At 44.9% G+C, this 14,078-nt stretch overlaps 1 protein-coding gene across 2 annotated transcripts in view; it reads left to right on the top strand.

Annotated features, from left to right (window-relative positions):
* Positions 1-14,078, top strand: part of PHYHD1 (phytanoyl-CoA dioxygenase domain containing 1) — a 53,001-nt gene that overhangs the window by 31,597 nt on the left and 7,326 nt on the right. The window contains exons 6-9 of one of the 2 annotated variants that reach the window (XM_029612596.1): positions 2,564-2,626; positions 2,727-2,748; positions 3,024-3,152; positions 3,458-3,574. In XM_029612596.1, coding sequence (XP_029468456.1) covers positions 2,564-2,626; positions 2,727-2,748; positions 3,024-3,152; positions 3,458-3,574 — 331 coding nt within the window. The remainder of the gene's footprint in view (positions 1-2,563; positions 2,627-2,726; positions 2,749-3,023; positions 3,153-3,457; positions 3,575-14,078) is intronic. The other variant, XM_029612597.1, reaches the window with a different exon arrangement.

Raw genomic sequence — 14,078 nt, forward strand, 5'->3', positions numbered from 1 at the left:
AAAATGTGCGGCTTGGCTGCACATTTTACTTACTGTATTGCGCGGGCATACCTAATAGGGCCATCCCCTTACTGAATAAGGGGTAAGGGAAAACGCGAGGATGAGAGTTCAGAGCATTTCCTTACCTCTGGTCTGCAGGAAGCTATGCAGAGGGTCCCACTAAGCAAGCACATAAATTTATAAAAAGTATTTCAAAGTAATATGTTAAAAGCAGTTTTAGTTTAATTTAATTCTTGATTGATCGCAAATTTTACATGAGTAAGTCAAAGCGATTTACAATAAGTTTTATATAACTAACAAAATAGTAAAATACAATAAGCAATATAATAAGCAAATAGTGCAAATTAAGTAAAAACATGGAAAAAAAAAAAATAATAACAAAAACACATTATGTTACTCAATTTAAAACCAAAGCAAATAAAATAATAGAAATAAAAACATAATAAGATACTAAAACAGAAAAGGGAACTCTGGAAGTGTCAAGTTAAGTAAAAAGCAGAATACACAGGCGGCAAGAGGCCAGAAGCTGGAAACCTTATTAGACTGAAAAGCTTGCAAAAACAGGGAAGATTTGATTGCCTTCCTGAACTTCAAATACGTTCAATACGTAGGGCCAAAGGAAAAGGGTTCCATAATGAAGGCGCTAAAAAAGAGAGAGAGTGTTATAGTTCTTTCCAACCCAATATCCCTTGCTGAGAGCAGAACTCATTCATTCATGCTGTGAAGAGCACAACAAATGCCCAGGATGATAAAGAACAATAGAGCTAGATAGAAAAGAGGGAACGGCCCCCATGGAGGGCCTTAAATATTAAGCACCCAATTTTAAATTGGATGCACAAGGATACTGGTAACCAATGTAGGTCACAAAGAAGAGGAATGACGTGATCAAATTTACCCTGATGAAAGATCAACTTTATTGCAGTATTTTGAATTGTTTGAAGTCTTCGGTCTGTAAGAAAGAAAGCCAATGAAATAAAGCATTACAATAATCCAAACGTGAAAGAATTAGAGCGTAAGTCAGAGAGTTAAGATCAGCAAAGTCCAAAACAGATCTGAAATGACAAATAAAACATAGAAAAAAGTATGAGGTTTGCGACAAATGTGAAATATGATTGGAAAACGTTAAAGCTGGATCAACCTTAACACCAAGAATGGTGAATTATTTCTTCACTTTATGTAAATCAATATTCTCATATATGCAATTATACTGTTCTCTTTTAAGCATCACAGATTCATATATATCACTTGATAGCGTCCATTTTACGCAGGGCACTAGCTACTATCCCTGTGCATCACAGCTAGTTGGCTTGTGATTCTCTATCCCTAAATATTCTAATACAAATACTCTGTGGGGTGTAAGCAGAATGGCTACAGTGATAGATTATTTGATATTAATAGATAACCTGCATCACAAATTCATTGGTGGTGTTTATTGTAGCTGTATAAGCATACAATGGTTTACACAGTATATATAATTTTGTTTTAAGTTTCTGGTTTAATAGAGTAGAGCACTGCTGTTACAAATGTATGCAAACAAACCTATGTTAATTCAAAATAACTTGCACTTGTCAATATTCATTTCTAATTAGCTATCCCCAGCTAGAGTAATTAAGCCAGAGATCTCACCCTAAATTCCCTACAGCAGTAGGGTCGTACTCCTGGTAAATCAGAGAGCCTGTCTTGGCATGGAGGGAATCCACCTGTACCTCTGGTGGCTAACGACAGTTTAACTCCACAGGGTCAGGCAGGACCCAGAGTGCTCACAGATGCCTCTGTAAGCTGCGTAGGCAGAAATGGGGTGAAGAGAGCTCAACTTGCTAGGGCTTAGGCAGGTGTGAGACCGGCAGGCACTACACATTTATGGAGCAGAGCTGGGCCAAGCTTTGAACCGGCTGGCAAAATGTTCCATAATTTTACCCCTCTGTGCAAAACATCCCTCCGGTAACACTCTCACCTTGTCCCTAACATCATGTCACGAGTCTCCTCACTCCATCTGAATGCCCGAGTGAACTTCTGATTCACCTCTTTCTGTATAAATTGCTGGTTTATATCTGTTTCCCAACCTGTATGAGCTTGCATCTGTCCACAGTGAACCACATTTCACTATTCACAACCCAGTCCTCACACCATCCAAATCTATCCAGTTGAGCCATTTGTGAAAGAAAATTCCAACATAGAAATATGCTTTACAAGAAGATCACTGACCATTTTAGAGGCCACCCCTCTGTACTGACATCATCCTGTTTATATTCTTTTGAAGGTGCGGTCTCCAGAATTGTAGATAGTATTTCAAAGGAAGTCTCACCAGGGAAATGCAAAGGCAATATCACCTCCTTTTTTCTGCTTTTTTTTCATTCCTCTTGCTATGCACCCAAGCATCAGAATTTCACCCCCTTAGACTGTACTTCTGCTCTGGTTCCCTTTCCTCTGTAAGTTGTTTATAAACCTAACACTACCCTTAAAGCCTTCATTTTGCAAAAGGACGATCCTTCTGATTAGAGCATGAGCACAAACAGTTTGGGATCTTTCCATTTCTAACACACTGTACCGCTCTGTTCTGTAGGAGCTGGGATGGAAGCTAGGATTGGTGAGACCTCTGATTGTTCAGAGTATGTACATCTTCAAGGTACTTACCAACAAAACGGCACTGTATTCTATTTGAACAAAGACTATTTTAGCAATCTCATGTTAAGAAATGTTATTTCCACCATCTTTTTCCTTTACAGCAACCTGGCCTTGGTGGTGAAGGTGAGACATCTTTCTGTAACAGGAGCAATAGAATAGGGTCTATACTGGATCTTACTCGGAGTTAGAAAGCCTGAAGCACCCACTCTCTCATCAGGGATTTAATGAATTCTTTTCGGGTCGGGGGTAGGAATGTATGCCTGTGTGTAAGGGGGGGTGCATAGGATCTCTAAGGAAGGATGAATAGTAAAACATTGAGCCCAGGTGATAAAACATTTTGGGTTTTCAGGCGAGAAGACAATGGGGGTGGCTGTCTTCACAGCTGTTTCTGATTTCAGTGACTCCACACCAGGACGCTACATTTCTGTACACAGAACCGCTGGGAAGATTGGTAGGATTCTGGATTGCTGTGGAGGATGCAACAGAAGAGAATGGCTGCCTCTGGTTTGTTCCTAGATCTCATACCAGTAAGCAAAGACTAATCTGCACCTCCCCCTTCAGCCCTACATCTTCTCCTCTATTCCCTTTGATCTTAACATATTGCTCCTCTCATCTTTATACTGCTCCCACTCTCTTTCTCCTCCCTTTAAGGCCTTATAGAACTCTGCAAAGCTGCTCATGAGATTTGTTGGAGATACGAGTACATTAAATAGACTTTCAGCTGAACGTAACAGAGTCTCCAGTGGTGTGGTAGATGAGCATTTGAATGACTGAAAGTGATGCTGTAAGAGTCTTTACAGTGTTCCATTATTTGTCTGTCTGTGCTTTGCAGAAGGTATCACCCGCCGCATGGTTCGTACTCCCACAGGCTCCTTTCCACGCACAAAATTTATTGGATCTGAGCAAAACTATCCAGCTGAAGAATTTGTGGCTGTACCTGTAAAGAAGGGTAAGTGGAAGCTTCTTCTGTTCAGTCACTGTAAACCTTTATTTGGTCTTTGCTGTACACTGTTCCCTGTGAGTTCAGAGCTTGCAATTGTCCTTACCTGGACTGCTGTAGCAGTGGGTTTAGGGGACTGGCAGGAGGGAGCTACAGAGCCGCACCTTATGGGGAAGGGAAATTCTCACACAACAGGTGTGACGTGAGACAAATTCACAGCCAGACCATCATCCAAACATAATCCTCTGGGAACATACATATACCCACTAGTAATTCTGTCTATTATATCAGTGTCAAACACAGATCAGCATGTTAACCCCACCTCCCTTATTTACACACCCTGCCATCCAATCTGGGAACATATATACACCCACTAGTAATCCAAAAGTGCACTTATTTATGATTTGATCACCCAACCTCATTCCATTTTTTATGTTTAATAGACATCTAGTTGATGGAAGGGGAAATTACTTCTTGGTTTAGGCCTGTTTCCCTTGTTACACTTTTAGTTATGGATATAGGAATTTTAAGAAGGGTAGAGGTATTGCTATTATTTATCATCAAGTCCTAATGGGTCATAAGATACAAGTATCCCCTTGCTCCTTCTCTGATATTTTATTACTTAAATTTTTAAAGATAAATTTGACATGACTGTTAGTGTTTCATCTTCCAGGCTCTGTGTTGGCTTTAAGAGAAGAAACTTTCAGGCTTATTGTTAAAACTTCAGTAATTCATCTTACTTATTTTGGGCAATTTCAATTTTCTTATTGATGACGCTAGTAATGGAATGGCTCAGGATTTTTTTACTTCTATGACCGATAGGGGCTTAACCCATCAAATTCATTCTCAGACACATAAAGGTGCTCATACTTTAGAGTTATTTTTCACTAGTGAGAATTTTATTTTAGGTGAGAGTTCTTTAAAACTAACCTAATTTCTCTGGACAGATCACTGTTGATTTCCAGCATGCTTGATTTCACACTGTCTCCCTTCATTTCTAATAAGTATATCAAGAGGGGTAGGAAAATTGTTATATTTGAACTTCGTTTGTGGGCCCTTGGGTCGTGGAGAGAGCTAACGCCACCCACAGGGAGGAGCTCTGTGGGGACTCTACACGACAGGCGGAGTCTCAGCAGTGATGGACACAGGAGTCAGAGAAACCCTGCCTTGTTAACCCACGACAAAGGAATGCTTTTTCCATCTCAACCTCCTGTCCCTGAGCCCTACTGTTTGGAGGTTAAATACGCAGTGACTTGTTAAGTGCTAAACACGCTTAAGGCGCTTCTCCATGGACCCAAGGATACCATACCAATTTTGTAGAAACTTTTTTTATTGCATCTCCTTGTGAGGTACAGATTCACAGCGGTTCTCTGGCGAAATGCTCAGGAGAAGCACTACTCTGTCTCTCTCTCTGTACATTAGTGAAGTCTTCTTTTTATGAACCTATGGGAGTATCACATACATAGGTCTAATTTATCTTCTTTTATGGCATGAGAAACTATGTTACCCTGATCCTCCTCCCAAATTGGGGCCCACTTGCCTGATGTTCACATCAATCTTATGTCAGTCCTTTGTCCTGTCATTTTCTTCACCCCCAGAGAGATCTCCAAGACTTAAGCTATTGGTGCGGGTGCTACTGTAGTTGGAATATTAGCCTGAGGTTCTGACCTTTTCCATCTGCTTTTTTTGTGACCCTATGACCCTCCATCACAAGTTTTAGATGGCTCCAGCTGCTGTCCAGATGTCTCCTGGAATTTCTCCAAATTAGGGTCAATAGGGCATTTAAGGTTCACATGGTCAGAACTGCAAGCAGGCCAAGGCAGCAGAGGATTCTGGGTCAATCATAGCCTCCATGTTGGTCTCAGACTCAGGCACACATATCAGACTGCAGAACTCTCTTTAGCCATAGATTGAAGAGATAATATTTTTGGCCAGAAAGCCATCAATCAGGAAAGCCTATGGGTTTAAGTAGAAAAGAATTTCCATATGGTGTCAACAGAATACCTTGGACCCACTTTCTTGTGAGCCCAAGCAATTAAGAACATAAGAAATTGCCATGCTGGGTCAGACCAAGAGTCCATCAAGCCCAGCATCCTGTTTCCAACAGAGGCCAAACCAGGTCACAAGAACCTGGAAATTACCCAAACACTAAGAAGATCCCATGCTACTGATGCAATTAATAGCAATGGCTATTCCCTAAGTAAACTTGATTAGTAGCTGTTAATGGACTTCTCCTCCAAGAACTTATCCAAACCTTTTTTGAACCTAGCTATACTAACTGCACTAACCACATCCTCTGGCAACAAATTCCAGAGCTTTATTGTGCGTTGAGTGAAAAAGAATTTTCTCCGATTAGTCTTAAATGTGCTACTTGCTAACTTCATGGAATGCCCCCTAGTTCTTCTATTATTCAAAAGTGTAAATAACTGATTCACATCTACTTGTTCAAGACCTCTCATGATCTTAAAGACCTCTATCATATCCCCCCTCAGCCGTCTCTTCTCCAAGCTGAACAGCCCTAACCTCTTCAGCCTTTCCTCATAGGGGAGCTGATCCATCTCCTTTATCATTTTGGTTGCCCTTCTCTGTACCTTCTCCATCGCAACTATCTTTTTTGAGATACAGCGGCCAGAATTGTACACAGTATTCAAGGTGCGGTCTCACCATGGAGAGATATAGAGGCATTATGATATTTTCTGTTTTATTAACCATGCCCTTCCTAATAATTCCTAACATTTTAACTGCTGCAGCACACCAAGCCGACGATTTTAAAAGTATTATCCACTATGATGCCTAGATCTTTTTCCTGGGTGGTAGCTCCTAATATGGAACCTAACATCGTGTAACTATAGCAAGGGTTATTTTTCCCTATATGCAACACCTTGCACTTGTCCACATTAAATTATCTGCCATTTCTATGCCCAATCTTCCAGTCTTGCAAGGTCCTCCTGTAATGTATCACAATTATTGACTTGCTCTCCCTTTCTGAATCAGGCCTCACTACATCTTCTGTGAGAGTACATTTCAGCACCATAGCAGCCTATCATGTTATGGTTCAGAATAAACTCATCTCAAGTTATCCAAGGTTTATGGCAGGTTAAAACAGCCTGTGTAGAGACCTCCTGTCCCTTGGGACCTGAATGTCATCCTCTCTCAAATTCTCTTAAATTCTTTACATGGAAAGTGGTGTTTCCTGTGGCAGTAACATCAGCCAGAAGAGTGAGCTCCAAGCACTGGTTCGCAATCCACCATACATGCAGTTCTACAATAGGGTAGGACCCTGCACTTACCCAAAAGTTTTTTCCAAAGATTCTCAGCTTTCAATATCAATCAATCCATTATACTGCCTACCTTTTTCTTGAGGCTACAAGTGCATAAAGAGAAAACCCTTCATCTTTTGGATTGCAAGAGGGTCTTGGCTTACTACAAGAAAAGAACTCAACCACATCGCTAGACTTCTCAGCTCTTTGTATTTTATGATTCTAATAGACTTGGCAAAGCAGTCATCAAACTTATCTTGTCCAGCTGGATAGTGGGTATTCAGTACTGCTACATGCTCGCAGGCCTACAAATCACAGACTAAGTCAAAGCTTATGAAGTAAGAGCTATGGCCTCTTCCATTGCTCTCCTCCAAGAGGTGTCTCTTGAAGGTATTAGCAAAGCTGCAACATGGTTGTCAGTACTCACTTTTGTCCCACTACTATCTAGACCTCTTAGGAACTGACAATAAATTTGAACAACCAGTTTTGTGTAACCTATTCCCACAATAGTATACTCTCTGTGGTGAAATCCAGCTTGCTTACTCTGTGAACACTCCACTGTAACCCTCAGCTTGGGACTCCTCACATATCATGACTAATTAAGTATGTTTAATAATGTAAAAAGCAGGTATGCTTATTATAAATTATGTTTTATGCAGATAGCAGGATGTATTAGCCATGCTAAATATCCACTCACCTCCCTGGAGAGAATCAACTATCTGGCTAGGATTAGCTCTGATATCACTTGAGGAGGCTCACAAAGCAACAGAATTCCTACACATGCTTGGTAGAGCTCAAAGCTCTATAAGGTAGGAGAGAAGAGTCTGTTTGGTGATGTGGGATGACTTCATCTCACGTAATGGATGATTCATCCTGCTATCTACTGAAAAAGGAAAATTAGTTCTTACCTGTTAATTTTCGTTCCTGTAGTACCAAGGATCAGTCCAGACTGCTGGGTTATGCCTCCCTTCCAGCAGATGGAGTCAGAGAAAAACTGAAAAGGCACCTCCCATATACCCTGGTGTGCCACCTGCGATCCCTCAGTATAATCAATATCAAAGCAGAATGAATGTAACATATGGTAACAACCAATGGCTAGATCAATTCAAACAGTAACTTCTGAAACAATTATGAAGTGTCGAGAAAAGGAACGAAGTGGTATCTGTCAAGATGTTCTGAGAACTCTGTAAAAGAAAAAACAATATAAACAGACTAGCAGGACTCATTCTCCTCTGGGCGGGCTTCTGGACTGATCCTTGGTACTACAGGAACAAAAATTAACAGGTAAGAACTAATTTTCCTTTCCCTGTACGTACCAGGATCAGTCCAGACTGCTGGGATGTACCCAAGCTACCCTAAAGGGGGTGGGACCTGGAGAGTCCCACTCGAAGCACACTGCTGCCAAACAAATCCATCTTCGGATCCCGAACATCCAAGCAGTAATGCTTGGCAAACGTGTGCAAAGATTTCCAAGTAGCCACCGGCAAATCTCTTGAGGCGAGACACATTCACTCGCCGCCCAGGACACCACTTGTGAGCGAAGAGAATGTACCTTAAGCCCCTCCGGAACTGTACGCCCATGACAAATGTAAGTTGAAGCAATAGCGTCTTTCAACTAGCGGGCAATAGTAGCCTTAGAAGCCTTAGTCCCTTTCTTAGGACCACTCCACAAAACAAAAAGATGGTCGGACAACCGAAAAGGATTAGTAAGTTTCAAGTACTGCAAGATGGCCCTTCGAACATCCAACCTCTTAAGATCCTTCTCCTGATGAGTGTTCCTATCCTCATCTGAGAATGCCGGCAATTCAACTGTCTGGTTGACATGAAAGGCCGAAACTACCTTAGGCAAAAAGGAAGGAACGGTGCGAAGAGAAACCCCCGAGTCAGTGATGCGCAGGAAAGGCTCCCTACAGGACAACGTTTGCAGTTCTGAGATTCTTCTAGCTGACCAAATAGCCATGAGAAACACCGTCTTAAGCGTTAAATCCTTTAGCATAGCTCTCTTTAAGGGTTCAAAAGGGGGGCTACACAGACCACAAAGAACCAAATTCAAACTCCAAGACGGACAGATCGAACGCACCGGTGGCCTTAGGTGTTTGACCCCCTTCAAGAATCTAGCCACGTCCGGGTGAAGGGTGATGGAAGTACCATCAACCTTACCTCGATAACAGCCCAAGGCTACTATCTGAACTCAAAGCGAACTGTACGACAAACCTTTCTTTAGCCCGTCCTGCAAGAAGGTAAGAATATGACAAATGGCGGCCTGCCGCGGGGACACATTCAACCCACGGCACCACGAGTCAAACACCTTCCATACCCGAACGTAGGTAACAGAAGTAGAGGTTTTATGAGCGTGTAGGAGGGTAGTAATAACCGCCTCAGAGTAACCCTTCTTCCTTAATTGCCACCTCTCATAAGCCAAGCCGCTAGACAAAAGCGATCGGCCTGATCGAAAAATACTGGGCCCTCCCGAAGTAGGTGAGGCAGATGGCCGAGACGTAAGGGACCGTCCACCGCCAGGGTGATCAGATCTGCAAACCACGGCCTCCTTGGCCACTCCGGGGCCACCAGAACGACCCATCCCCTGTGGGATTCGATCCAGCGCAAAATCTTCCCCACCAGCAGCCATGGAGGAAACACATAAAGGAGAACATGTGTGGGCCAAGGAAGAATCAGAGCGTCCATGCCTTCTGAGCCATGCTCCCTTCTGCGACTGAAGAAACGAGATGCTTTCGCATTCAAACGAGTTGCCATCAAGTCTAACCAGGGGGGGGTCCCCCACCGTTGGATGATAAGCCGCAGAACCTCATTTGATAGCTCCCATTCTCCGGGATCTAGCTTCGGACGGCTAAGGAAGTCCGCCTGAACAGTGTCGACCCCAGCTATGTGAGATGCCGCTATGCGAGACAGGTGGCGTTCCGCCCAATCCATGAACCTGCCTGCTTCGGAGGCTACTAGCCAACTTTTTGTGCCCCCTTGCCGGTTTATGTAAGCCACGGTGGTCGCATTGTCGGATAGAACCCGAATTGCCTGGTGGTGAACCAGTGGAAAAAAGTGGCGCAGCACCAAGCGAACCGCCCTGGTTTCCAAGCGACTGATGGACCACTTGGTCTGTGGCAGCCTCTAAAGACCCTGCGCGGACCGCAACTGACAGACTGCCCCCCCAACCTGTCAGGCTGGCATCCTCATCACGATGATCCATTGAGAGGGCTCCAGATAAACGCCTTGAAGCAAGTGATCCGGTATCAACCACCAATCCAAACTGGACCTGGCCAGCTTGAGGAGCGGTAATGGCAGCTGGAACTCCGCCGATTTGGGATCCCAACGAGAAAGTAGCGCCCTCTGCAAAGGTCACATATGAGCAAAGCCCCAAGGGTCCAACTCCAGTGTAGATGCCATAAAACCAAGAACCTGCAAATAATCCCACACCACGGGTAAGGGAAGAGCTAACAGGTGACAAACCTGAGACATTAGTTGCTCCATCCTCACCTGAGGTAGGAAAACCTTGCCCAAACTGATGTCGAAACGTGCTCCCAGAAATTCCAACACCTGGGATGGAACCAGCTGGCTCTTGGAATAGTTGACAACCCAGCCGGTTCAAAACTGACTGTACTGCATCCTTGCAGAGTATCCTTGACTTTGCCCGAATGAGCCAGTCGTCCAAGTAGGGGTGTACCAATATGCCTTCCCTCCGAAGGCTCGCTGCTACCACCACCATTACCTTGGTGAAGACCCTCAGAGCCATCGCCAGCCCGAAGGGTAGGGCACAAAACTGGTAACGGTTCCCCATGATCATGAACTGCAGAAATCTTTGATGAAATTCCTGGATCCCTATGTGGAGATAAGCCTCTGTTAGATTCAAAGAAGCCAAAAATTTGCCTTTGTGGACAGCCGCAATGACGGATCTCAATGTCTCCATTCGGAAGCGCGGAATACGCAATGCCCTGTTGACCTGCTTCAAAATCCAATATCGGGCGGAATGTGCCCGCCTTCTTGGGAATGATGAAGTAGATAGAGTAGCGACCGGTCCGCCGCTTGGCTATGGGAACCGGAACAATGGCTCCCAGGGCCCGTAATTGAGTCAGTGTTTGCGAAACCACTTGCTGTTTCGTCAGCAGGGAGAAATTAGAAACAGGTTGTGAAGGGGTCGTGCAAAATCCAAAGCGTAGCCGTGATTTATAATGTCGAGGACCCACTGGTCTGAGGTGATCTTGGCCCATTCCTCCCGAAAGTGGAAGAATCGCCCCCCGACCTCCGGAACTGAGGGATGGGCCAGCGTCCCTTCATTGGGACACCTTATTGTTGGCGAAGGTATGAGAGGTGTCAGTTCGCGGGGGCCGCCTGCCACGAAAGGAATGCGCCCATGCTTGAGATCTTGTGGGCGGTTGTCGTGGAGCGTATGAGGAAGAACCCCTCCCGGAGCGGAAGTGGCACTGTCCATGGAAACGGCCGCGAAACGTGCCGGGAGAACGGAACTATCTGGGCTTGTCCTCCGGTAGCTTGTAAACCTTGTTCTTCCCCAAAGAGCAAACCAGCTGCTCTAATTCGTCTCCGAATAAGAGCTTTCCCCGAAAAGGAAAGGAACCCAATTGCGACTTAGAGGCGTCTGCCGCCCAGTTACGTAGCCATAGGAGCCGCCTTGCCGAAACTGCAGAAGCCATAGTGCGGGCCGAGGTGTGGAGGAGATCGTACAAAGCATCCGCGGTATATGCTACCACAGATTCCATGTGGTTCGCCTGTTCCGCTTCTTCCTGAGGAAGATCCTATGCCATGAGCATTTGTTGGACCCAGCAGAGGGTGGCCCTCTGCATAATGTTGCTGCAAACCGCAGCCCTCACTCCTAAAGCCGAAACTTCAAAAATCCGCTTAAGCAAGACTTCCAGCTTCCGATCCTGAAGCGCCGTGCCTCCTGTGAAGGGAATGGTGGTATGCTTGGCAATGGCCGTGACCGCCGAATCTACCTTGGGGATCTTAAGGAGCTCCAAGGACTCATTAGGAAGCGGATAAAGCTTTTCCATAGCTCTGCTGACCCGCAGGGTAGCTTCCGGAGTATCCCATTCCCGGGATACGATCTGAAAAAGTTTTGGATGGAAAGGAAATGTTTGCGGTGGAGCACAGAGTCCCGATAACACAGAGTCTCCTGGCGAAGTATCCGGAATTGCCTGTGGGACTGGGATTTCAAGTTCCTGAAGTACATGCGAAATTAATGGGTCCAGCTCCTCCTTGTGGAACAAGCGGAGTATCTGCGGATCATCCCCCTCCACCAGATCTGTACTACCCACATCATCACCCAGATCATGAGTGAGGGGGTCCTGAGAAGTAAGATCCGCAGACGAGACCGGAATAGAAGGTCCACCAGCCTGGACCATGCAAGGCACCCCCGAACCAGGGCTTTCCTGGCCTGTTGGACCCTTAAAATACTTAGCTGGGACAGGAGACCGATTTTACCAGTCAGTTTCAGCTTCCACATAAGCTTTATGTAGAAGTAAGACAAACTGGGAAGAAAATGGGTGAGGTCTCTTTAAGGGCCACCCCGCTGATGGAAACGGAGGTAGACCCGAGTCCCGCTGAAAATCATGTAGTCTCTGAGGGCTGAGTGCCGGCAGGGACAAAGGAGGAAGCTCCTCTCCCTCCCCATTAGAACCGGCATCGTGATCTGCCTGAGGCAAGATGGCCACTGCCGGATCCGAAGAAGGCAAGATGGCCGCTGCCCCCGTGCTGTTCGGGAGCGTGCCTGGCCTTTGCCTCTGAGGAAGCGGTGCAGATTTGTGTCCTTGGGCGCGGCAGGGCTGCTCCCCTGCCTGAAATCGGCCGCTGCAAAGGCCCCTCGCCTCCTGGGATGCACTGGGAGCAGAGGCCTTCGCGGGAGAGCCGGTACCCCGGCTCCCCTCATCCCGTGCAGATGGCTCCCCGCGGCATCCCTAAAGGCGTGAAAATGCTGTTGGGTGGCCAGCCACCCCGTCTGGAGGCCCGGGAGATTAAGGCAGGCACGGGTCAAAAAGGTCGGTATTTAAATAAAAACACCTTTGCTCTCTCAAATCAATTGTCTTAATGTGTTCTTTATCCTTTTTTTTTTTTTTTGTAACTTTAATAGCAACTCAGGGGAACAACCTCCCTGAACCACAGAACTACTGAACCTTCAGAGGAATTAATCTTCTCTGGAACAACTGTCTCCGAGGAATGCAGCGTCTCTGGAGAAGGGGGAGAGTGACTGGCCCACTGGTGAATCCTCTCCCTGCTAACTCACCGGGCAGGGGACCAAAGGTTACTCTGGGAAAAAGGCTAGAGGGCAATGCCCTGCCTATGCCCTTTTTTTTTTTAAGGAATTGATCTAGTCAGAGGATTCCCCATAAATTTAAACCAAACCTGTCAGAGGAACCCTCCCAATTTAGAGATGATCAGGACCGCAGGTTATGCTCTCTCAATCTGCTGCAGTCAGAGAAATACTGAGGGATCACAGGTGGCACACCAGGGTATATGGGAGGTGCCTTTTCAGTTTTTCTCTGACTCCATCTGCTGGGAGGCATAACCCAGCAGTCTGGACTGATCCTGGTACGTACAGGGAACACAGTTTACAGTCATCAAACTTGCTTTACACACTCACAGAGATATCAATTGCTTTTTTTTAGTCTACCTGGCTAATAATGTTTTATGGACTTTTCCTCCAGCGACTTGTCCAAACCGCTAGTTGCCTTGACAAAGTCCTCTGGCAACATATTCCACAGCTTGATTATGCATAGAGTAAAACAAGTACTTTCTACAATTTGTTTTAAATCTGCTAGCTGTTAGTTTCATGGAGTGTCTCCTTGTTTTAGTATTTTTTTTTTGAGTAGGTAAATGATAGTCCTTTACCTGTTCCAACACATTCATGATTTTATAAACTATCATGCCTCCTCTCTTGGCCAGAGCCTCCAGTTTCCTGAAGCAGATTTTTCAAGATTCTGAGGCAAGCGTTGGCAAATTCTGTGGTAGATTTTTCAAAATTCTGTAGCAATTATGTGACAAATTTGTATAATTTTGCATATTTTTACCATTTAAATAATGCATTCTTTTTACTTTATACAAAATTTTCATTTTCTGACATTTGTGTGTTAAGTTTATTTGGTTCTTTATTAGAGGAAAAGGGATCTTTGTGATTGAGGATGAAATGATCTGCAATGGGAAGAGAGGAGATCGCAGAGGAGAGAAATGAAGAAGGAATATTAGGCAGGAGTAGAGAGATGTGATTCAGGTAGAATAAGGAAAGGGAACTA

The sequence above is a fragment of the Rhinatrema bivittatum genome, chromosome 8 (assembly GCF_901001135.1).
Source record: "Rhinatrema bivittatum chromosome 8, aRhiBiv1.1, whole genome shotgun sequence".
Classification (NCBI taxonomy): domain Eukaryota; kingdom Metazoa; phylum Chordata; class Amphibia; order Gymnophiona; family Rhinatrematidae; genus Rhinatrema; species Rhinatrema bivittatum.